General features: G+C 40.6%; 1 protein-coding gene across 1 annotated transcript in view; it reads left to right on the top strand.

Annotated features, from left to right (window-relative positions):
* POU6F2 (POU class 6 homeobox 2) overlaps positions 1 to 21,190 on the top strand; it is a 478,158-nt gene extending 456,968 nt beyond the window's left edge. The window contains exons 8-10 of the mRNA XM_054495337.2: positions 4,216 to 4,384; positions 13,146 to 13,314; positions 16,772 to 21,190. Coding sequence (XP_054351312.1) covers positions 4,216 to 4,384; positions 13,146 to 13,314; positions 16,772 to 17,276 — 843 coding nt within the window. The 3' untranslated portion in view covers positions 17,277 to 21,190. The remainder of the gene's footprint in view (positions 1 to 4,215; positions 4,385 to 13,145; positions 13,315 to 16,771) is intronic.
* The last annotated feature ends 4,282 nt before the right edge of the window (positions 21,191 to 25,472 follow it).

Here is a 25,472-nt window from a genome sequence, read left to right as displayed (position 1 = left end):
ATTTATTCCCACACTTCCCAGCTCCCTGCTATTTCCCTGACCTGTAACTGCTCATCTCCGATGACCGTGGAGTTGAGAGGCAGTGGGGCATAGTGGAAGCAGTGCTGGCTCTTGAGTCAGACTTACATGGATTCAAAGCTTACTTATACCAGCTGTGTAATCCCAAGTAAGTCATTTCATCTTTTTAAGTCTCTGTTTCCTCTTCTGTAATGATATCACCAATACCTAAAAAGGAAGACTATTGCCGGGATTTTAAGTAATATACACAAAAACAGGTAGGAAGCATCCAATAAACATTACTCATATATTTGGCCTTTCAAAAATTAAGACAATGTAATAAAACATCTGCCTTTATAGAAGCATCTAAGTTTCCCTTTCCCTCCAGGAAGGAAAGGAAAGAAACTTTTTCTTCTGCTTCTAATTATTCCCTAACTCCCTGCATTTTGTTTTGGTAAATTATTCCAATTTTTGTGTCCAGTTATGTTTTAATACTTAAATGTCATTTCTTTTGCCAATAGTTATGCAATACAAGTATATATGATTTTTACAGTTAAGTCAGTGTCCAAAACAACAACATAATTAAATCAAATTAAGTAACATATTCCTAATGCTGCTTATTTAACATATATTAAATTTTTATATTGAACCCCAGAGCTATTTCATAAAGTAGCTTAAATCTCTGCTTTGTCTTTTCTTATTTGACATATTTTAAGCATAAAATTTCTAAAGATTAATACACCAAAAACATTAAACTAAGAATCCCAATGACATAGTGCTATATTTCATAGTTTACCTGAAAGATTTACAGTTTTAGACATGGAAGTTCACAGAAGTGGTACTTCTGAAGTCCTGTTTTTCTAAGGAAAGATGTTATGAAGGCGAGAGGTCAGTATCTGGGCTGATTTTGACATGTACAGAGGCTATTCTATCTGAGCTTGAAAATTATTCTAGAATTAACAGATACACATTTACACTGGCAATTGGAATAAAACCTATGGGCTCCATTGAGATGCCACTGCTTATATAATCTTCTTGATCCTTGACAAGTAAGAAATTTGAAGAATTTGTATTGGTTTTTCTGAACTGTTCGGTTGAACTCTAGAGGTAAGCAGGGCCCCAATGTCCTAAAATAAATGATTATTTACTTTGGAAGAAAATATCTTTCTTAAATTCTTAGACATCTTAGATTCCTTTTGACTCTCCTTTTGACTGTATGGACATGGAACAAGTTCTTAAAATAATTATTTTATTTTCATCTGAAATTTCTTCTCTTGCCTAGCTTAATGCATAAGCCCTAGCTTGCTCTAGTGACTCTTAATTTAAGCAAGATTGCAGCCTACTAACTTTTTCTTTACTGTGTTATGTCTGAGGAAGAAATATTTAAATTGGTGTCTTTTCCAGTTCCTTGATGGTTCTTTACCACACCCAGGGCCAATAAAATATTGATGCAATGGTAAAACGGAAGACAATCTAATGATTCAGTTAACTCAAAACTGTAAAAAGCTTTTGCCAAGTAACAGTATTTAGAAGGACAACTCAACACGTTATGGGGGTAGATTGACATGCAAATATCCATCACACTTTATTAAGCAAATTAAAAATAGATTTAATCTTTAATATGTGTCCCTACAGTATAAAATTTACTGGATTCAATTGTTGATTATGTGCTCAGCAGTTTAGCTAATTACCTTTGGCAGATGCTTGATGCATATTAATTTGGGATCCCACGTCAATTGTAACTGTCGTTGGTTTGTAATCCAGCCTCTACTTCGCATAGCTGAGCAACAATACAGGTGTTCACTTGAAATGCAACCACAGGCAATTCTGTAGGAGACACAAGGTGGTTTCCTGGGAAGATCCCTGCACAATGGGGTGGGAGCCTGGATTCTCATGTTCAGCAACCACATAGGCTGGTTATTTATGTCACATAATCCTGCCAGGCACATCTGCTGCATAGGAATGCCATGTGAGTAGGGGAGCCATTATTAATTATTACCACAGGGGACCAGAAGGGGAAATAGCTCCTTAAGCACACTTCTGGAGTAGCCCCTAACTAACATTTGTTTGAAGGAAAAATATTAATTTGATAAAAACACTTTAGGGAATTAAAAAGCATGATGATCCTAAATGTTAGCGAGAGTGTGGAGCAACTGGAATTCTCATACATTGCTGGTGGGAACATAAAATGGTACAACCACTTTGGAAATCAGTTTGAGAGGTTCTAAGAAAGTTAAACATGCATTTATAGTATGATCCAATAGTTCCACTCCTAGGTATTTACATTAGAGAAACAAAAACACAAGCAGACACACAGCCTTGTTCATAAATGTTTATATAACACCTTTATTCATCATAGCCCCAAACTGGAAACAACCCAAATACCCACTAACAGATGAATTCATGAACAATATACCATATTCATATAAGATATGGAAGGGAATACTATTCAGCAATTAAAAAAAACTGAACTACCAAGGCATGCAACAAAATGAATGAATCTCAAAAACAGTATGCCAAGCAAAAGTAGCCAGATACAAGAAGAGTAGATATTGTACGATTCCGTTTCTGGACTCAGACAAATGAATCCAGAGTGACAGAAATCAGGGTAGTGGCTGTCTAGGGCAGAGAGTTGAGGGGAAATTGATGACAAAGGAGAGGAGGGAACATTGTGGAATGATGAGAAGGTTCTATATCTTGATTGTGGTGGTAGTTTCACATGTGTACACATTTGACAAAACTCATCAAACTCTGTGTTTAAAATGGGTTTATTTTATTATGTGTAAATTATATCTCAATAAAGTTGAATGAAAAAATGAACACATACACACACTGGGAAAGCAGTGACAAATATGAAGTTGAAACACCCCAGGCTGGCTCTTAGGTGCTAACAAGGTGATAGACCTTCCCAGATTGGTGCCTGTTTTGGGGGTAGCTCTCCCTTCCACCAAAGTTGAGGTCCTGACCTAATTCTACTCACAGGCTGATTCCTTTTTACAAAAGCCTTGCTACACCTCTGTGAGAATGACGATGGATATGAAAGCACTTTACAAACCAAAAAGTGCTACATCCAATCAACAAAGATGGCTAATGCTGAGGCTCCTTGTCTGCCTGCTTGGGGTCCTGGCCTGCCCTTATGGCAGCTTTCCAGGAGAAAAAAAAAAATGATGGAGAGACATCCCTCCTGGGCCTCCAAGTAGACCTAGAACCTGCAAGCATTTCCCTTCCCTCTCTCCTTTCTCTCCTCAGCTGAGCTCCTCTCACTTCTCAGAGCAACAGTCCTTTGATAACCTGTAGAGGAATCATGAATAAATGGATATAAAGACAGCCTTCCTTAACACACACACAATTTTTAAAATTAAATTAATTCTTCCTTGTGGCATCATAACTAAGAGCTCGGGTCCCAGGGTCAGACTTCATGTGTCCAGAGACCAGCTCCTCCGCACTTGCTGGCTGAACCTATAAAATCCTTTAGCTTCTCTGTGCCTCGGCTTCCCTGTTTGTGAGAGAGGGGTGGAAATAGTACCCACACCACAGGCTGATAGGAAAATTAGTCAATGTCCTTAATACAGTGGCCAGCCCAGAATAAGAAAGTAACAACTGAGAGCTAGAAATTCTACAGGATATTTTTGTTCTGACTCCCCATCTTCTCTCTGAATTTTCCTTAGGATATCAGACAGCATTTTATCAACTCCACAGAAACCCATCCAGACTCTAGAGTCTGTAAGAGGAGGAAGTTCCCACACACACTCAGCCTACATTGGAACTTTTCTAAAAATACCAGTTACATAGGATAAAATGGTGGGGCACAGCCACACCTCTAAGTTTTAGTTTCCCAATCTGAGTTGATGGTGTTATATTTTATCTATACTTACTTGAGAAGCCTGTCAAGTATGCTGTAATTGTATGAATAGACAGAAAGGTCCAGCCACATGCCAGGGTCGAGAAATGTAGAAAACTGGGTGCTCTAACAAGCCAAGTAGGGAATTAATAATATATTTAGAATTACTAATAAAATGCCTGTCAAGCAAGCGGCAATATGTGCGCTACAAAAAAAAAAAAAAAAAGCCTGCCTGCTGTGTAGGGTGCGCACTCTTCCTGAGGAGTATATATTCTTGGAAATAAAATGATTCACCCCCAGATGAAACTTCTGTTCCCTGGCATTTTCCCCCTAATTTTTCATTCATTTGTGTATTTTTTTTACATTCCCTCATGTAGCTCCACCAACCCTCCCAGACGTCAGTGGGTCAAGCAGCCTCCCAAGGCAACCTTCTGCACCTGGCTCACAGCCAAGCATCCATGTCTCAAAGTCCCGTCCGGCAGGCTTCCTCTTCTTCTTCCTCATCCTCCTCTTCTTCAGCTTTGAGCGTGGGCCAGTTAGTCAGCAGTAAGTATCCTTTCTGGCTCGGTTTAAATCATGGTGGCCTTCTTGTTGCCTGTTTGCAATGTCTTCCTTCTTGTCTCTCTCTCACTCTCTCCTGCTCTCTCTTTCTCTCAACCCTGCACAGGAATTTCCTGGCACTGCTAGGTCAATATTGAGAAGAAGTCCGTCCCCAGGACCAGATGGTTCCCTAGGGAAGCAGGCCCCCAAAGCACACTCCCTGAATTAGTGGCTATCAAGGACCGGGTTCCATCTTAAGTGGTTGCTGATGTGCTGAGTCAGTCCTGCCACTTCAGAAGGTAGCAACTGATCAGTTTTCAGGGCATGAGCCACATAGCTCACAACTGAAATAACCAACAACAGGCACTCAGCTGGCAGGTCAAGCTGCTTTTCTGTGTGTTTGAAGTCCCCTGCCGTTCTATTTGTAGGTGTCAGAGGAAATAAAAGAGAGCATGCCTGTGGGCGGGTGGGTGTGTGCGTACAATAAGCCACCTCAAGTGGCATGTGGGGGAAGCTGCATGGGCTGGAATCAGATGAGAAATCTCTGAACAACCATTCATAAAATAGGATAAGTCTGCAAGTCTGCCTCCCTCAATAGCCTATATATATGTATATATAGTTTTTAGAATGGTATTTGGCCCTAGAGATAGATAGTATATTTATCACATGCAAATAACAGCATGTTAACATGGATGGGACAATGGTCTGATTTAATGTCAGTCACCTTTAATACAGTTTTTACTTATATATAAAACTGTGGAACATGTGCACAGATTACAATTCACCAGGGACCAAAAATCCAGTAGCTATGGATGCCTGCGTAGGCATCTGTGCCATAAAATGAGGACATGTGAGGATCTGTGTTTGGTCAAGTGTCATGAATGACCTGTTATATCAGGAACAGTAGGATCCTCACATATCATGGGACAATTCTTAAAACAAAATGGATGGTTGCCATGACCTCCCTGACAAGTAATCCTCCTCAAAAAAGAAAAATAATTACATACATATGTGTCTATATTCAATTATACCGATAATTAAGGCAAGAAAGATGCTTGTGGGTGGGGAAGAAAATGGAATGAGGCATTATGGAAAGATGTTAAAATGTCCAGGTAGGTCGGGCACAGTGGCTCATGCCTGTAATCCCAGCACTTTGGGAGGCCAAGGCGGGCAGACCACCTGAGGTCAGGAGTTCGAGACCAGCCTGACCAATATGATGAAACCTGGTTTCTACTAAAATACAAATATTAGCCAGGCGTGGTGGCATGCGCCTGTAATCCCAGCTACTCAGGATGCTGAGACAGAAGAATCGCTTGAACCTGGGAGGCAGAGGTTGCAGTGAGCCGAGATCGCGCCATTGCACTCCAGCCTGGGCAACAAGAGCGCAACTCCATCTCAAAAAAAGAAAAAATGCCCAGGCACTTCACCAGACTAGCCTGGATGCTGTTGATCTTAAAAATGGGTCAACACCAGAGTTTCAGGATACATATGCATTTTCCATCAACTGTATTTTAGGTTGTTTAGATATACAACCCTCTCCAGAAACTCTAGTCTGACTTGCATAAAGTTAAGGATAAAGTGAATTTAATTATAGCCAGATTTCCCCTAATTAAAAAAAAAAAAAAAAAAAAAAACTTTTCCTAGGGAAGAGTCAAACTTTGTTACAACTCAATATTCTGTATAAGTTTCTGCAAAATACTCCATTTCTAAATGGCAGCAAGGTCATAAATTTAGAATAAACTGTTAAGCTTTGGTCCTGAAAGAAAAGGAACCAAAGTTAAGCATCTTACAGAGAAGAAATAAGGTAAATATGAAAAAGAAGTACAAACAACCTCCTACTAATACAGTGTTTCGCACAAGGTAAATAGTTAATATGTGTAAGATGGACAGAAAGATGAATGAGTGGATGGGCAGACAGCAGACAGTCAGATGGATGAAACTGGGTTCTCTCTAGTCACTTGTCACAGCTGGGCAGTGAAGGATTAGCCTTTTTCAGAAATCAATAACAGAGATACTTTAATGGGCCAGATGGAACTTTCATTGCACAGTGGCCAGTGGGACATATAAGTTCTAGGTTTATGATGAGCGAACCATATTACATATCCTTGGTATGAAATATATAGACTTGGAAAAGAGAGACTCTTTTACCACATGCAATTGAAGGCGGAAACTTCAAACCCATATGCAGATACTGAATGACACCATGCTAGCTCCACAGTTGTCTCTGCAGGCCAGGAGAGTCTAACAGTACCACTAGGAGTCGCACTTTGCCCTAACCCCTTGCTGGACTTAGAGTTGCCACAAATTTTGAGCATGTTGTTTAGTTAAATCCCTTCTGTCTCAAAACCAACTACAGAATGAATAGTACATGAATCATATCACTCTGGTTCCATAATTTGCTATGATGGCTCACAGAACTCAGAGAAATACATCTACTGGTTTACTATAAAGGATATGATAAAGAATACAGATGAACAGCTAGATGAAGAGGTACACAGGGCAAGGTCTGGAAGGATTCCAAATGCAGAAATTTCTGTCCCTGTAGAGTTGGAGTGCACCACTCTCTCGGAATGTGGATGTTTTCACCAACTTGGAAGCTCTCCGAATTCCATACCTTAGTGATTTTTGTGGCAGCTGCATCATGAAGACATGATTGGTTATTAATTCAATCTCCAGCCCCTCTTCTCTCCCTAAAGAATGGAGGTGGGGCTAAAAGCTTCAAGCTTCTAATCATGGCTTTGTCTTTCTGATGACCAGCCACTATCATGAAGCTATCCAGGAGCCCCTAAGAGTCACCTCATTAGAACAAAAGGTGCTCCTATCATCCAGGACATTCCAAAGGATTTAGGAACTCTGTGTCAGGAAGTGGGGTGAAAGACTAAATATTAGAACAGAAGATGCTCCTAGCACCCCTATTTGTTAGGAAATTATAAGAGTCTTATGAGCTCTGTGCCAGGAACCAAGGATGAAGACCAGGGAGAGAGATATATATATCTTATTACATCACAATATCACCAAAACTTTGGTCAAAACCATGGCCAATGACTCCTCCATGTCGTTGTCAAAGACTGTCATCCTAGTGTTGGCTAACCTGCCATATGCCAGATGAACTAGAATAGGTGGATCATACAAAAGTCTTGCCCACTACAAGCAAGAGAATGCTGGGTTAATACCTTAGTAATGATGCAAGATGTTCATATGCAAAGAATAACATGTCTGGGCTCAGAATGACCAAACATGCATACTTATTAGAAACTCTGCACAATACTTATTTATAGCACCTACACACCTTGCCTTGTGTTAAACCTTGCTCAGTCTCCATAATCATCAGAGGTGGATATAGTTTTTATAAGCAGGGTTTTTAGAAAGTCAGAAGAAAAGTCAAACAAGTACTTGACAAATGTCCCAATTAGGTTTAAGATTTACAGTGCACTGTTTAGAAATAGGTAGATTTAGGGTTTTGATTACTTGCTGGATTTTTTTCCAGTATACATTTTCTAAACACCTAAGCTTGATCCTTAGACAGCAAATGACTTATAGTTAGTTCCAGAAAAAAAAAAAAAAACTATAAAGTGAACTTAAAAGTTGCATGCTGATGGCATATAGCACAGTGAAACCCCTGATTCACAATCCATGCCATTTTCTACATCCCAAAGAGGTCACCATATTGCAAAAATACTGTTCTCCCAAATTGCATTGCAAACTCCCAAATGGCTTCCTATTTCTCAGAAATATGTGGTAAATATGCCCATTATTTGCTGTGAGAATAGCACTAAAAAGCAGACAGCTATTTACATAAGATAGTTAATTAATTCATACCTTGGGAAGCTTCTTTAAAGGTGTGTATTACTCTCATAAAAATCCCACAAATCAGGAATCATAGAAAGATGATGTTGATGCACGGTGACTATTCAACCCATTTAGCAGCACCTTACACTGATGCCCGGGCTAAGAGTGGGAAGGAGCTAAATTTAAAAAACAAACAAACAGGAAAATAAAGCAAAACTCTGTCCTGACTGATGCATCCTGAGCATTCAGTTCAGTATGTGCCCAGTGACCATGCAACCAGATTCTACAAAGCAGGTTTGTTTTCACACAGTTTGCATTTAGCACCCATAAAAATCTTTTTTATTTTCAGTCCATGCATCCCAGGCTTGATTTTGGAAACATCATCATTATATTTATGAGTTACTGCCAATTTTCAATGCCATGTTAGCCTAAGTCCCCAGGCCAGTTAATTCCTCTATAAGTTGATCAAGTGTCAGACTCAGGGTGGACCCTGGCCATCATTGCTATTACTTTCTGGCCCTGTCTTTAATATATCAGGCTCATGTAATCTGGAGCAAACTTCTATAAAAGATGTCATTTCCTCCATCCTCCATAGAAACCCGAGATTGAGTTTCCCTAGAGCTGGTTAAAAGCGCTGGATCCACCTTGTGAGAGATCTGAGGATTTTACCTGAAGTTCCCATCAAGGTGGCCTTCAGATTCATCCTTAAAATGAACCCAACCTCCCCAGAGCCACGAGAATAGATGACAGAAAGCCAGACTGACCTATCCCAGGACAGAATGTGAAATTCTGAGCTAAGGGAGCATTCTAGGGAGGACTCTATTTATCACAATCACCTCTTATTTCCCCTTTTCAAGCTGAAAAGTATATATTCCTTAAGGAAGGGAAACTATTCTCCCAGTGAAACAACTTCAAGAGTTTAAGACAGAAACTTCGGGATTAAAAAAAGAGCATTAGTCTTTCGATGAATTCAAAACATCTTACAGACACCATCTAATGAATTCTCCCAAAGTGTGAAGACAAGTCCCACATGTAGTAATCAGAGTAAAGCTAATGTTTATCTAGAAGTGGACCCCATTTTGAATGGGAAGACTTTTGTAGTCTCAGAACCCATGGAGCAAAACGGTAACAATAACATTTTGCCATCTGAGTTTTATGGATAAGAACACTAATATAAAGAAATCTGAGTGTTCACCTCTGGCAATCAACAAATTTTGCAGAGAGATGCTACTTTGTCCAATAGACCATCACCCTGTTTAAATTTCATAAGAATTTCTGTTTTATCACGGAGCTAAGAAGAACAAGGAGAAAATACAAGAGTGGAAACTGTCAGAGGAAGAAGAAGGAATTCAATTTCCTGGTGGAATAACTCTTGCTTGGGGGCCTCATGGAAGATACTGGGCTCAGTAGCCCAGGCTCCCATTCCTCCGAGCTTTAAAGTGAAAGTTTGATAATCTGCACAACACCATCAATGCACACAGGCTAAAAGTCCACAGCTTCCTTTTCAACTCTGATTATTGTCAGTGATCTGACAAAAAGCAGCCTCCACGATCACACATACAGATTTAGTTGATAGTCTCAAGGAACTAGTAAGGACACATAAACAATAGAGACAGCAGAGGAAGGGAAGAAAGATTAGAGGACACATTTACATAAAATGTCAGCCCAATCCTGTGCCACTGTCTGGTGGCAACACAGGCCTTGGGACTGGAGTAGACCATGGAAACCCTTCCAGATTAAAGACCTGCCCCTCACATACTGGTTAATCCAACTGAATCTAGCTGATCTAGAGATGGGGCTAATAAAGGCAAAAATTTTACTTTCTCAGCCCGCTGATTCCCAGATCTTGGCCACTCGCCATAAGTAGTGACAGTGGGGTAAGGAAAGGGCCAGGGTGGGATGCCTGCTCTGGATCCCCTCCTCAACAGACCTGCCTGGCCCATCAGTCCTATACAGGTGAGAGAGCAAGTTTTCTGCGTAGTGAAGCCTGCTGAATAATGGTAAAGGATCAGTAAAGACAATGGCACACAGAGGGCACCACCCCCAGACTTGGTCAAGCCAGGGCCACAAAGAAAGATTTCTTTCTGTAGTTGTCAGCAGATCCCCTGCATCAGAATCACTTGTGTTACTTGTTAAAAATGCACATCCCTGGGCCCAAAGTGGTGACTCTTATACCTGCCAAATTAAGAAAATCACCGTCCTAAAAGTGATATTGTTACATGGAACATCTCCGGCTTTCCATTTTTTCAGTTTCAAACCTCCATGCTCACACCCTTGCAAGACTGCCAAACCCTTCTTCCCTCTCTCAGAGAGGCCAGACCCCTCTCTCACTGTACCATTCTGTATTCTCTGCTCTAAACCAGAGTTTCTCAGCTATTATTTTATTATCACCCCACTCCCCCTGCAAGAAGCATTTTTAGGTGTTTTGTTTTGTTTTGTTTTTATCTTAATTGCCCTACTTCCTCCCTACCCCACCCCCCCAAAACATTTTAATACCACAGATATATCACACATCTGCTCTGTTGATGTACTATGGCCCTTTGGGGGACCACACCATTGTACCAACACTTTTCCTGCCTCCCCCTCAGAACCAGTATCAGCCTCATTGGGAACGCATGCTTTAAACGCAGGGCCACAAAACGGGCTGAGCAGGTTGGAGGCTGGGTGGTGTGAACATGAGAAGGAGCTGAAGGAGCAGCCAGAATCAGTTCCAGTCCACTGGACACTACCAAGTGCAATTGTACATCCGGGGCAGTCAAATCTTCTAACATTTCAGAAGAATTTGGAAAATGAAGATTTTCCTTTAGAAATAAATGTTTACATGTTAGCAAGTAACTTTTTTTATGTAAACACTAGGAAAGCTGAGTTTTATTTGCACGCCGCCCGTTTGCAACTTTTGCTTTAGGGATTTTTTTCACGGGGAAAGGAAAAAAGGGCTCGAGACAGCGACTGCCGAAGTGAGCTCCCACAAGCCTTAGCGAGCCCGGAAGCAGCTCCAGGCTGATGTGCTTGTGGGGTTTGGGATCCAGAGCGCAGCCTCCACTAGGGACGACCCGAACAAATCTCATTAGCCAAGGGTTGCCTGCCTTCTGGGAGTAGTTTGGGAGAAAAAAACAGGATTTCCATTCATCTTAACAGTCAAACCAGTTTTATTGTCACTGCCCACCCCTGCCCCACCCGTGCTCATAGATTCTCAATGTGCTACACTGAAATATTCACTACTCCTAGCACGAACTCCTGCTTCACCCTACCAACCTTACAGGTCCCCACGGTGCCCTACTCCTCCCTGCATTTCTGCCTGTGTGCACGCTGTCACCACTGACCAGACTATGTGGCTCCTCCATTCTCTGAAAGCTGCCCATTGGGAAGACCTAGATGAATCCTCCCTCCTCTCCTCTCTCTTGTCTCTGCACACCCAGTGTGGATGTCATACCATTAGTTCTTGATTATACTCTGCCTGATACTTTTCTCTAATTGTTTCTTATGCATTAGCATCGGATGCCAACCCCCTATAGACTGAAAACTCCATAGAGGCTGGAACTGATATTGCCCCTCCCTCTACTCCAGACTCCCAGAAGTTACTTTTCAAAAATACTTAGACTGATTGCAGTAGTTGTACCACTTTGCAATCTTTCTACAACAAAATTATGAGTAACGACATTCTAAGGACTTTTTTTGTTGTTGTTTTAATGTGAAGATAAAAGACAATCTATACCTGTTTTGCTGATTCTGTTGACAGAGTCCATTTTCCTTAGGCTGGAGAAGATCCCTCACCAGTAATGAGAAAATCTGTACATGAAGCTCCAAGCTCCCCACAGATATTAACATCTTTATTTAAAAGTCCTTAAAAATGGGCATTTGGCATGCAAATGTTCTGGTTTTGTGGGTTTTGTTTTGTTCTGTTTTGTTTTGTTTTGTTTTGTTTTGTTTCACAACAACTAGAGTTTCCATAGTTCTCAGCCCAGAAGAGTAATATAGTCTGCCACAGTCCTTGGACAAGTACTCAAATTTACTGAAATTGATGAGCTATTGTGCAGAAAAAGGAAGAGAAAAACTTTTCACCTTAGTCCGAGGAATGAGGTGAAGAACAATAGAGTCAGCTCACAGGGAGAATGGCTTTGCTACAGGCAGGATTGAGTAGCACTTTGAAATCTTCCACCATCCCCAACCCATGCTGTCTCCAGCTTGGTGTACGCTTTCATTTATCCAGGGATCAGTAGCCAGGGGGGGAAAAGTTTCATTCTCCAGCTGTTGTGTCATTTCCCTTGATAAGTCCTAAATTGACCGCGTTATCCGGCACCAAAGGAGCTTTCCTGTGGTAGGCATTTTTTATTATGTGCCCTTTCAGGGGACAAAGGCGTCTGTGTCAGTAAACTGCTATGGGGGGAAAAAAATATCATTCTCGCAGTTTCATAAGCATGCTCTTCTGAGGGACTAATGTGAACGTAAGAAATTAGGCAACATTATCATCTGTTAGCCTAAGCTGTTAGCCTGGCTGCTTTGGCGATCAGGTGAAGGAAAAATACAAAATACTATTTTCTTCAAGAGCAATTTTTAGCATTAAATATACTAATTAAAACATTTCAAATGGAAACCTTTCCCTTTTTATATTTTTGCACAATATTTGAACATATTTATGGGCAAAATGGAGTTGCATCCCCATAGCAAGTGCCTCCCAGTGCTGGCTGTTATTTGTTAAGCCCTAAGGAACATGCTCTGGTATTGGGGAAGTGGCAGTGTGAACAAGCTGTGGTTTTATCTGGGACAGAAACATCTCGAAGGATGATTTGTGGAGGTGTAATGAGTTGAGGATGGAGTCTTAGGTGTCTCACCTGGGAGACAAAGCAAACATTCTCTGAGGTTGGTTTCCTCACTGCTCTGCTGTTAAAGAGAGCCACTTTCTTATAAACCGTAATAAACAGATATTGCTCGGCTGTGTGTTGACGTATTGATCCTATTTTTAAAAACATCTCCACAGATCCTCAAACGGCAGCGGGTGAGGTGGATGGGGTTAATCTGGAGGAGATCCGAGAATTTGCCAAAGCTTTTAAAATCCGGCGCCTGTCCCTTGGCCTGACCCAGACTCAGGTGGGACAGGCTCTCAGTGCTACAGAGGGCCCCGCGTACAGCCAGTCGGCCATCTGCAGGTAACCCGCGCCTGCATGCTGTCACCTCTTCTAGCCGGCCTGGGCCTCGTTTGTCCTTGCGGTTCAGCTTTTCTTCGTCGGGTGGGCAAAGCTGGAGGGGCAGAGAGTGGGAATAAAGTTTGGGGGCAGCTATACGTTGGGACTGGTGATCTTGTGCAAACGACGCTGCTGAAGCAAATTTGGGGGTCCTGGCTTGATAACTCCTGTCAACTCACAAAGAACTTCCAAGGCAGTCTCATTGGAAATACACTACCCCGGGGTCAGGGGCCTTCCTCCTGAGCCCACACTCCTATGCAGCTGAGAGCCACCGACTTTGTCTGCACATAGGTATTCTGAGCAAATGTTGTAAAGCTGCCATTCCTAATTTGTGTTAACGCCTTCGCTATTTCTGCCCAGAGATGGCTATCAGGATTTTCCAAGAAAACACACATTAAAAAAAAAAAAATTAACTATCTTGTGACCTTGAAGGTTTTAACTTGCCTTCCCAGACACAGCTTTAAAGGCACATTTACAAGAAATAAAAAATAAAAGAAGCGGCGGCTGCTTTAAATGGCTCAGAAAAGGGTAGTGAGAATCTGGCCTAACCTTGCTCATCTCCCCCAAATTAAATAAATGAATAACAGAATCCGGCCTTGGTTGTGTTCAAGTTGATCCGGGTTAAGTGGTCAGAAGCAGGCCCCATGCATGCATGTGTGTGTTGCACTAATCCCATGTTTATGCATGAGGTAACAAAGGCACTTCGGTAAGAGCTTTTTCCTCTTGGGCAATACCTTATGAGTTCTCCTTCATCAGGAAAAGCCAAGAAACCAACTCTAAACTCATTTAAGTGGATTTTGTTCTTGGTGATCCATGAAATGCTGTCTTTTTATCTGCTCTTTATACTTTTAATGTATTCCCCAAAGGACGGAAGTGTACTTTTCCTGCAGTTTAAGACTAAGGTTATAAATAACATCAGTATGGGGTAGTAGCTTGCAGCTCACATTTTGCTCAATGATTTTCCATAAAACCCATTGATTGTTGTTAAATACAAAAAGCACCATAGGATCCTCTCACTTCTATGTCCTCCCCTACTGTTTTTTCTTATAAGATACCTCCCTGTAGAAAATAACCTTTATTCAGTCTATACAAGGATACTACTGCTGGGAAATTTGTTTCAAGGCTTGTATATGTTATTCCAAACAACATGTACAGAAGCATCAACACTAACGAACAGCATCCATGATATGAATACCATTGCTCCCTGTTGGGAAACATTAATTTTGTTTCATCTTGACAGCCTTGGGATAAAGGCAGCCACAGGTTTTTAAGTTGTTGCCAATTTTCTATTGGTGGTAAATTCCTGTTTAGCTTATTTTTAGTCCTAAAACGTGATTTCCTTTTATTGATATAAGTGCTGGCTAATGTTTAACTCATACACTTAGCACTTCTTGGGCACTCCCAATCAAGTATGTTGATTTCTAAAGTCTGCCTCAGAGAGAGGTCAAAAAAGCTGTGTCTGAAATGTGGAGACTTTGGGAATTCCTAGTATAATAGAACATGTCTGATGCCTTGACTTTTGGGCCTTTCTCTAGCTTCCAGTATTTCAGTGAGATTGTTTTAGGAGCTATCTACCAAGAAAAGAAAGAAAGACCGAGATCTTATACTGTAACAATTTAAGTGAATTCAGAGGGTGGTGAGGAATCCGCTTTGGAGGCTGCATACTCAGGCATCGCTTGTCCCTCATTAGCTGCAGTGACTCCTAGGAGCTGCTTTAAACCCCTTCTTATCAGAGGCACAGAGAAAAAAGCATTACCAATACACTGATCAGCCCTATCACAACCTCTGTCCCCTTGTGCCTTGACACTGTAGAGCCTGTTGTCACGCTATCAAATATTTAAGCTTTGGGGATTTTATGGCAAACGATGGCAAAATGTGGTATGTGGCAAATTAGCACAACAATGAGAGCTTTTGAGGAGCTTGCCATAAAGGACAAGTTCATTAAATAACATTAAATGATCAGTTCACTCTGTATTGAAAGCAAATGTACTCCTTCCCTCCTTGACCAGTACTGGAAGCTGGGTTTTTCAAAAATAAACAAATAACCCTTGAGTTCTACATGGAAGGGAATGCTATGGAAATTGCATTAAAATTTGATTCTGTTTGTGCTGCTTATCACATTATAAGAGATCTAAAATGTGCTGCCAAAAATAAGATTGTGGCACATAAGAAAGCCTATCCTTTTCTGTCCTGTTGCAAGCATCCTTGCAAAACATATTCTGAGTAACATGGGCTCAGTTTAGCTCTATGAGAACAGACCATTGTAATAAAATACACTCTGTGGTCAGAAGTGTTTCAACAGCGTGGGACACTGTAAAAGGGAGAAGAGAATTCTGTGTATCCAAAGCTGTCATACTGGAGAGTTGTGAATTTGGATTTAGAATAAACAAACAAATGAATAAAAGGAATTGCTACATTTTTTTACTTCATTGAGAGTGAGTGTGAGTTTGGTACCAGGGCGACTTCTTAAAACACTCTATATAATTTTGTCCAAGACGCTTCATATTTTTTAAAGTCAATGTAGCAAAGAATTGCTGATGGTAGTTGATATATAGAAGACCTCATTTACAGAAAATGATATCATTCAAGTACAGTTTGCAGATATCACACACTAAACACAGCTTGGTGCCCTGGTGCAAAAGTACACCATTACGCCAGATGGTGTTTGGAAGGCAGGAGGTGGCCTTAGCACACCCAGAGGTGGGGTGTTTTATAGTAATTACAATGTGTCCAGCTGTTTGAGCCAGAACAGGAAAGTAGCAATGGGTTATGTTTTGCCTGGAAAAAGGGCATGTTGTTAACTTACATATGGTGAAAACTGTTTGTTCCCAGAGAGAGAAAAAGAGAGAGAAGTCAAAATGAGACACAAAAGAGAGATAAAAAGAGAGCCATAAAAAAGTCCCAATGGCCATCAGTGACTATGATAATAGCAATAACATTTTTATAACCAAGTCAATGGGGGTAATTTAAAGAAAACCAAATGTAAAACATGTAAAGAATCATTTTAAATGAAAGAATGTGACAACTGTCATCTTTAATGTCACTTCCTAGTGTTAATTTTTGCCTTCAGGAGTCTGAGGACTGGAGAAATGGAGCTGGTACTATTAAAATAAATGCTTAGATCTCAGTTTATAGGGAAAAGGCCTGTGAGTTGTTTGCGTGCCTGTGATATGTTATGATAGCTCATGCATCCTGCTGTCTCTGCTTCTCCTCACCCCTGTCTGTGCGCCTGTGTGGTTTGCATGGTCTGGCATGGAGCATGCTGGGAGGGTGGGCGCTGGCTTGGGCAGGGCTGGCTACCTTGCAGCTGGCTATTAACCTGCAGTGAATTCGCCCTGCCAGGCAGTCAGGCAGGCAGGCAGGAGGCCCACCCTGGCAGAGGACTCAGTGTAAGACTGTTCTTTCTCAATTTTCCCCCCAGACACACCATCCTGAGAAGCCACTTTTTCCTACCACAGGAAGCCCAAGAGAACACTATAGCTAGCAGTCTGACAGCCAAACTGAACCCTGGCCTTTTGTATCCTGCCAGGTTTGAAAAGCTGGACATCACCCCTAAAAGTGCCCAGAAGATCAAGCCGGTGCTTGAGCGGTGGATGGCTGAGGCTGAGGCCCGCCATCGAGCAGGTATGCAGAACCTGACCGAGTTTATCGGGAGTGAACCATCCAAAAAGCGCAAGCGGCGCACCTCCTTCACACCCCAGGCCCTTGAGATCCTCAATGCCCACTTTGAGAAGAACACACACCCCTCTGGGCAGGAAATGACCGAAATTGCTGAGAAGCTGAACTATGACCGAGAAGTAGTTAGAGTTTGGTTCTGCAATAAGAGACAAGCCCTGAAGAACACAATTAAACGCTTAAAACAGCACGAGCCGGCCACGGCAGTCCCTTTGGAGCCCTTAACAGACTCTCTGGAAGAAAACTCCTAAAGAGATGCCCACCCATAATCAGAAGCAAAATTCACAGAAACTAAACTCCACCCTTGGGACTCCACAACAACAACAACAACAAAATTTAATTTAATTTAAAAATAGCCCCAGTCATCATCACCCTTGTAAGTAAAAGACTAAGAAAACTACCAAGTGGACAGAATGGTTTCTACATGTCCGTTGGTTTTCCAAGAGGAAAAAAGAAAATTTTTTGAAAATTTTTAAACAAGGAATACACCACACTGAAGGTGTGTGTGGTAGGATAGTTCCCTTCCCCCACCTGTCTCCCCCAAAGCCAGTTTTTTAATGGACTTAAAGCAAACCAAATAACCACGTACTTTTTTCTGTATATTATGAAAATGTGAACACATTTTAAGGAAAAAGAAAAAAAAAAACTAAACCAAAAACCAACAACGAAGGAACAAAAACTTTGATCTGTTCAAAGCGAATACAAGCCTGCCACCTGGAGGAAGGACTGCACCCCTTCAGGTACTAAGTGCTGATTCACTATGAAACCTATTAACCAAAGTCAGAAACATGGCATTGCAACGCGATCGTTTGTCTACGCTTCTCCGCGCGTAAAGTTGTGTTACGAATTTTTACATTTGTACTAACAGAACAATAGGAAGCCTGATTTCTCCCATCTTTCCCATCTATTGTCTCCACCCATGGGGTGGGTACCATTGTTGAAGCCATTCTGTGAGGCTCACTATTGGGTTTTTTTGTGGGGGTGGTGGGGAGGGTGGTCTTTTTTCTTTGTCTTTCTTTTTGACGGGAGGGCATCCTGGATCGTGTGCCAAAGCATTCGTTGCTTTTTTCTCACTATGACTTGTGGGTTTGAGAAAAGAAAATGGAGCTCGCATTTCTCTCTTTTCCTCCATTCTCCATCTCCCTCGTGCGTGGCTCCCGGGGTCTGCTGGAAGGCCACAGAAGTGGGGAGGAGCAGTGTCTTTTCCACTCAGATCCTAGTGAAATGCAGGAGAGACTCCAGAATAACTAGGGCTTTGCTCGATGAACTGTCAACACTGGCATAAGCTGTAATTGTGCTCACTGTCCACACCAGAGCTTGGGATTTTTCTCAGTCTGTTGGCCACGTACATGGAGAGCTGACCAAAACTAATTTTGTAATATAAACATAAGCTGCACATTTGGTTCAATACTTACATCTATGTTATGCTTCTGTGCAAAGCAATTTCTCTCAGAAGTCTGATAGCCAAAGAAATGTCTCAAGATTTCAGTCAAATACACACATGGCATGCACACACCCATAAACACATACACAAAGAAACAGGCTAAAAAGAAAGTGATAGCAACTGGATTATTAAAGGCCATCATGTATCCTGTTAATCTCATCTTTTCTGCTACTTCTTTCATTCCGATAGCGATGGCAGACTTTTTTCAGGGGGAATAATTACTCTTCGGGATATATAAATGGAGCAGAAAGGTGGCGAGCAAATTTAAACAACTGGAATTGGGGGCCAGGTTCTTCAGGGGAAAGGAAGTTTGAAAAAGCTTTCACCAAAAGAAAAAAATATAGAAGGGGCTTATCTAACACATCAGAATAGCCTACAATATGAGAACTAGAGGATTATTTCCTTTAAAAAAAAATAACTTAAAAGATATGTGAGCCACAATAACCTAATAAGCAAGAAGGACATGTTGGGATGTGAGGACGGCTGTGCAGGTGAGCACTTGGCACCTGCCACTGGTGTTTTCACCCAGGTACAGGTAGACAGTGTTCCATTAAAGGAGCAGGCAAAAGAGAGCTGTCAATTTGCTTGCTGTTGAAATGTAAATATTTATGCATAATTTATAATCATGCTAATGTATTACCTAGAAGTAAGTTGTGACATAAAAAGAGAAACCCAGTCTCAAGTTGCCCAACTGATTAGAAATGCCATCTCCTTCCCCTAATACACTCCCTCTCCCCGGGGGGTTTGAGTTTCTTCTGTTGGCTCCTTTGCTGTTTGTGTAAATGCTACAGTATAATTGTCCCCTCCAATGATTCATGCAGCAATCAAGAGACTACCAGCAAGGAAACTCTAAAAGGAATCCTGGAAGTGGAACAAGTCACTCGTAAAGGTGTTTCCATTTTACCAGTCAATGCTAACTGGACCACAGCTAACTTGATCTTCAATGCCAACATCACAGAGCCCCTTTTGCCACCTCAAAAACTGCACAAATACGGACAACCCAGAAACCCAAAACTTTGTTGATTAAAACAGATCTTGGATTCTCCTAGGGCCTGCTCCAAATTCCATCAAGAAAAGCTCCCTGCGAAGAGAAGTTAACAAGATAACATATGACGGATGCTAAATATTTAAATATATGCCGGCAGCGGTTACATAAGGCCTGCTCAGTTCTGAGATCTATAATTGGGAGGGTCTAACTAGGACAGGGAAAATATAAAATAAAAGTAATCTTCCAGAGTGGAACAAAAAAGAAATATATTCATCCCACAGTCGTAACACCATTCATGTGCAGTGATTTTTTTATAGTTTTATAATTTTGTATTGTTTTATAAATTATTTATAAGGTGTTGTAATGCTTCTTATATTAATTTTTTACAGATAAATTTTTTGCTACAAGGCATAAAAAGGTGCCTGAACAGATTCTTAGGAATATAAATTATACTGTGTAACTCATAAGTCTTTGGGACCACACCTAATGCTTAATTTTATGATGACATTTCTCATGTCTACTTGTAAACAACTTCATATGCCAACAACGTTTAAGTGTCTTTTATGTTTCCATGAACTGAAGGTTAAGGTTGCCACCCACGAAAAATAAAAGCCACTTTGGGCATATGTGATTGTATTTCAAGCTTCAGTATTTTTCTCACATAATTTTTAATTATTGTCATCTGCATTTTCTTCATTACTTCATGAAAAAAATGACAGTGGATATTACATTTTACACCTGTTTATAGATTTTCTTTCTTTTTCAACCAAGAAAATATTTTGAACAGTTGAAACTTTTAATTGCATTTGCAAGGTTTTGGCTTCTTTATGTTGTCATCACACAGATGCACACACACATACAACACAAAAGAGAGAACAAAAAAGCAAAAGGAGCTAGGAAAAAAAACAAAACAAAACAAGTAGAGGCGTATCAAAGAACTCAAGCTATAACCAAAAAGAAATCGTAAAATGCCTTTGCTCGTTTCTCTACGCTGGACCAAAGCTCAATATTTGTAGGTATATGCACATTGTATAGATATGGCTAAATGTTGCTGACAATCTCGCAATACTAAACTGTTCCTATTTTAAGAAAAAAAAAAGAAATACAAACTGTTCATCAATGTTTTACCTCAGCACTCTACTTGTACCCAGTTAATGACCAAGCTTAAAAAAAATTGAGATAAAGGAAATTGATTTTCATTTCAATGTTTGACTGTAAAATCTGTTTGGATAACATTTTGTAATGAGCTTTTTGTCATGTGATTTGCTTGTCTTCAACTTGAAATTATGTGAGGCACATTTGTTTATTTGTTGTTAAGAAAGTGATTTTTTTTTTTTGTCCTATGTGCTGTGATCTAGACTGGTCACCGGGGTCACTTATGAGGCACCACAAAGAGATCTGCTTCTCCGTGCCCGGAGCAGGCACCAGGAGGGAGGGCAGGAAACAGGACTGGGTTGCTTTGGAAAAATCATCATGACAAGAAGTTGACATGATAGACTTGTGACCAAGAAGCCAAACTGAATATTTAAAAGCTCCTTACTTGCTCTGACATTGAAACCAAAGCTGATTTTATCTGCACAGGTTGCTTAATGTTTAAAAAAAAAAAAAAAACTGTACTTAATCTAGAGCAATATCTGTATGGTCAGTAAAGCTGCACTTTGTGTATTTCTTAACAGCTTCAGATCTGTCACTTTTAATTTGTACCATAAAAAATAAATAATTGTTTGACATGAGCTTCTAGGCTAAGTGTGTCTCACACTCAGATATGTCATTTAAGTTGTCAGCATTTTAAAAACTGTACGTTACAACCCCAAATGTTAAGGAAAGGAAGGGGTTCAAGACAGATTGGTTAATATCATGATCATTTTAACTTTTCAAATGACATATTGTATTCATTGGGACTTTGGTTGCAAGTTATAGGAATCCAACTGAAACTTGCCTACACATAAAGATACTGTGTTGTTTGACTTAATAGGAAGTTCCGTTGTGGACCTGAAGCACAGCTGGATTCAGTGGTTTCAAAGATGTCATCAGCCTGTCCTGCTTGGCTTCCTTCTCAGATGGATTCTCTAACCATTGACTCTAGGGCTTTGAATCATGCACCCTTCTCTAAACTAAGCACTGGTGCTGCGGGGTGGTGCACATAAATTCATGGTCACAGGCTCATTCCTGTCAGTGGGCGAAGGGTGGGGCCTCATTCTGACGACCCTGTGGGACCACAAGGATTGAAAGAGGAGTACACGTAAGAACCAGAAGACAAAAAAATAGAGCCATGGTAATGAGCAGACAAAACCCAGAGCCACCACATTCTACGACTAACACCCAGCTGTGTGCCAGGTGTCGTAGAGAGTTCTGTTGGTGAAGAGTGATCTGCTAGTCTTAAGTAATGTCTGTAATGGCATGTGCTGGAAAATTTGGACATTTGGCATATGTTCCTGCCTGAAGTTTAGTGTGGGTAGGAGAGGCGAGTGAATGTTGTTATATAATTCACTAATTCAAAAAATAGGATCATCTTGCTAAAAGTACCAGTAAAAAAAATTTAGAGTCATAATTGCTATACTTTCAGTGACCTTTAGCAAACATTTTTTATGCTACATGGAAATCTGTGTATCAACTTCATATTGTGATTGATAAGAAGTGCTTCGGAGTGAGCAACAAAACCAAAAATCCAAATGACCATGCATTATAAATGAGCCATGAAGGGGCCAGGAAGCTCCAAGCCTGACTTTAAAAGGGGCAAAAAAAAAAAAAAAATGCTGATACTTCTGCCTTGATGGGTGGGGAAAAAACAAAAAATAAAGTGATTTTCAATGGCTTTCTTTCCATATTTAATATTCTACAAATATTATTGGCAAAGGTCCTGCCTATGATTATGCCTATTATGAAATATGTTTGACCTAGGAAATTCTAAAATGTCTTCTTTAAAAAGGACAGCCATCCTTTACATTTAACCATTCCATATTCCACTAATATCTGCTAAGCATTTAATATGTGTCAGAAAATCCTGTGTGCTGAGGACTCAGAAATAAACAAAAAGAATCTTTGCCTTCAGTAAACTCATATTCATTGTGCAAAAACCAGTGATATTTCTCCAGAAAGTAAAATAATTCCATGTTTCTTATACTATAATATTTCAAAAATAAATTTCAAAACTAAAACGATAGGAAGCAATTCTGAGGCCGACTTCAAAACTGCAAATGAATGGGTAGGAACAGCCTAAGCTTAGAATACAATCACAAGTATCTTTTAAATGATTCCAAAAGCTGTTCCGATAACAATTTTCTACTAAACCAACCATATGCATACAATATATTCAGTGTAGCAGGACAGTGGGTGATGAGTTTAATAAAGAATCTATGCTTGGAAAGAGTTCAGAAGCAACATGTCGATAAAACCAACACCTAACAAAGACAAGTCTGAGCTCCTCATCCATTGTTCTGCACTTCGAAAGGAGTCCAACCAAATGCACCCATTTGTCTTACCTACCAGACATTGAGGAAAGCCATGGTCAAGGGAAGAAGATGACACCTAAGGAGAACTTCAGTGCACTGCATGAAAACCTTTCTAAAACATGTGAAATATTTCGCTGTTTTCTTAAAACAATTATGAACATCACTTATCCTCTTCAGGGCCTTTCTCCTATTTACTTTATCCTTGTTAATGGCTCCATCCATCAGCCACCCAAAGCAGAAGTCTAGAAGTCATCCTAACCCCTTTCTACACACACACACACACACACACACACACACACACACACACACACCCTAAGTCTCTAAAGTTCTGGCAATTCTGCCTCATGAATTCCTTTTGAATCTGTCTCCTGGTCTCCATCCCCCACTTCCACTACTTAGTTCAGACCCACCTGCCTCTCACCTGGATCACCATGATGTGCTCCTCCTAGCCTCTACATCCATCATATGTTTACCCCAGAGTAGTCAAAAGGCCAGTATAAATAAATTTCTCTTCTGTTTAAAACCTTTCCAACGTTACCTTCAGAAAGAGAAACAGACTCCAGCACAGAACACAATACCTTTTGCAACCTGGTCCTTGCCTACTTCTCTAGCCTGATCTCTCATCAGTTCCCAGTTCATAGATTTATGTCCTTGCCACACCAAACTTCCTAAAATTTCTCCAATGCCCAAAGTACTTCTGATGTAATACCCTCTGCTTGGAATGTCCATCCACAGTATTGTTGACCTATCTAATTTCTACTCATTCTTTAAGGCTCAATTATGTTCAATTCCACAAACAGTTATGTGCTGGGGATTGTGCTTCCTTCATCAAAACATTTATCAAGTTTGCATGTTTATTAGCCACCTCTGATACGTTAAAAAATGACCACCATTGATCTCTGAGTGGCCTGCAGACTTGGCTTACAGATACGTGTAGCTGGCAATAAGTTCTTTTAACTAGTTGTCATTTGCATGTGACAGATCTTCCTTGTCTAATAACAGTCATATTTGTATCCTTTTCAAAGCTCTCTCATATACATTATTTTATTCGCTCCTAACGTAAACCCAAAGCAGTGTGGTGATTCCTGTTTTATACATGAGAACTAAGAATCATAAAAGTTAATAGTCTTCACCAAGATCCCAAAGTTCATAGATAGAGCTGGTTCTTCAATACACTAGGAACTAGAATATTCATCAAGGTGAGTACACATTGAAACACGTAAACTCTGATACCACCATGTCTTTGAAGTGTCAGTGAAAACGACAGTATCTGATACACGGTAGCAGTTCAGGAAAGGCTTACTGCTGTGGATAATTACCAGTTATCTAATTAGCAAGTCCACTATGATTTGGGTGAACTTAGACTGAATGCTTACTGCTTGGCAGAAGTAGTAAAGGACACATAAAGGGAAATTAGAAATATGCATATACATTGTATCCTTTTATTATCACTGAGATTTAGGGTCTCCAGATAAGAAAACAATTCCAATGATTCCAAAGGCAAATGAGTTAAAACCAATCGAAAGTGAAAGAGAAAATCAGTGGGTCCTAGTCACTAATCCCACTAGCAAGTAAAGACCATGTAATGTGTGTGGAAATAGGAAGCCGGCCTGGGACCTGGGCTGGAAGGTCCATTCCAGAACTTTCTTTGATACTCTCATGTCACTTTTAAGAGTTTTAGTTGGCTGGGAGTGGTGGCTCATGCCTGTAATCTCAGCATTTTGGGAGGCCAAGGCAGGTGGATCACCTGAGGTCAGGAGTTTGAGACCAGCCTGGCCAACACAGTGAAACCCTGTCTCTACTAAAAATACAAAAATTAGCCGGGCATGGTGGCGGACTCCCGTAATCCCAGCTACTTGGGAGGCTGAGGCAGGGGAATCGCTTGAACCCCAGGAGGTGGAGGTTGCAGTGAGCCAAGATCGTGCCACTGAACTCCAGCCTGGGTGACAGAGCAAGACTCTGTCTCAAAAAAAAAAAAAAAAAAAAGAGTTTTAGTTGTGCTCCTGACCATTTACCAGACCTGAGATGGTCATTTGGGAAGAAATCACACTCTTCCCATTGTCTTGTCTATATCACTGAAGTCTGGGATCTGTGTAAAAAGATCTGTATGGGTTAATGGGCTTTGTTACTGAGGTCACTGGGGCATCACCTCTGAAAGAGGGGACATTTCCAGGGTGTTTGACTATTTGCACATATGCAATGGTAGGAGAGCCAATATAACAAAAAAGATCCAGAACTGAAGTAGTTCCAAACATTGAACTTCAGTCAAAGAGCAAGAAACTCATATGCAATAATAACACTCATGGTGAACTATAATATTTAACCCCTTTGCAGATGCTCTTATTAAGATGCTAGATAAAAGAAGCAGAAAAGAGGCTGGCATTTCCTGGATACCTACCATATGTAGGTATTACTGTCCTCATTTTCAAATCCTGCACTATTATCTGAGATTTGAGGCCTACTTAGATATACTCATGCTACTAATAAATGTTCTCATAAAGGAAGATTCACTAAGACTTACTTACATTTAGACTGACTAAACTCCTGAACTAATGCATCATTG

The sequence above is a fragment of the Pongo pygmaeus genome, chromosome 6 (genome assembly GCF_028885625.2).
Source record: "Pongo pygmaeus isolate AG05252 chromosome 6, NHGRI_mPonPyg2-v2.0_pri, whole genome shotgun sequence".
NCBI classification, from domain to species: domain Eukaryota; kingdom Metazoa; phylum Chordata; class Mammalia; order Primates; family Hominidae; genus Pongo; species Pongo pygmaeus.
The sequence above is the reverse complement of the archived record's forward strand: the minus strand, read 5'-3'. Positions and strand labels throughout refer to the sequence as shown.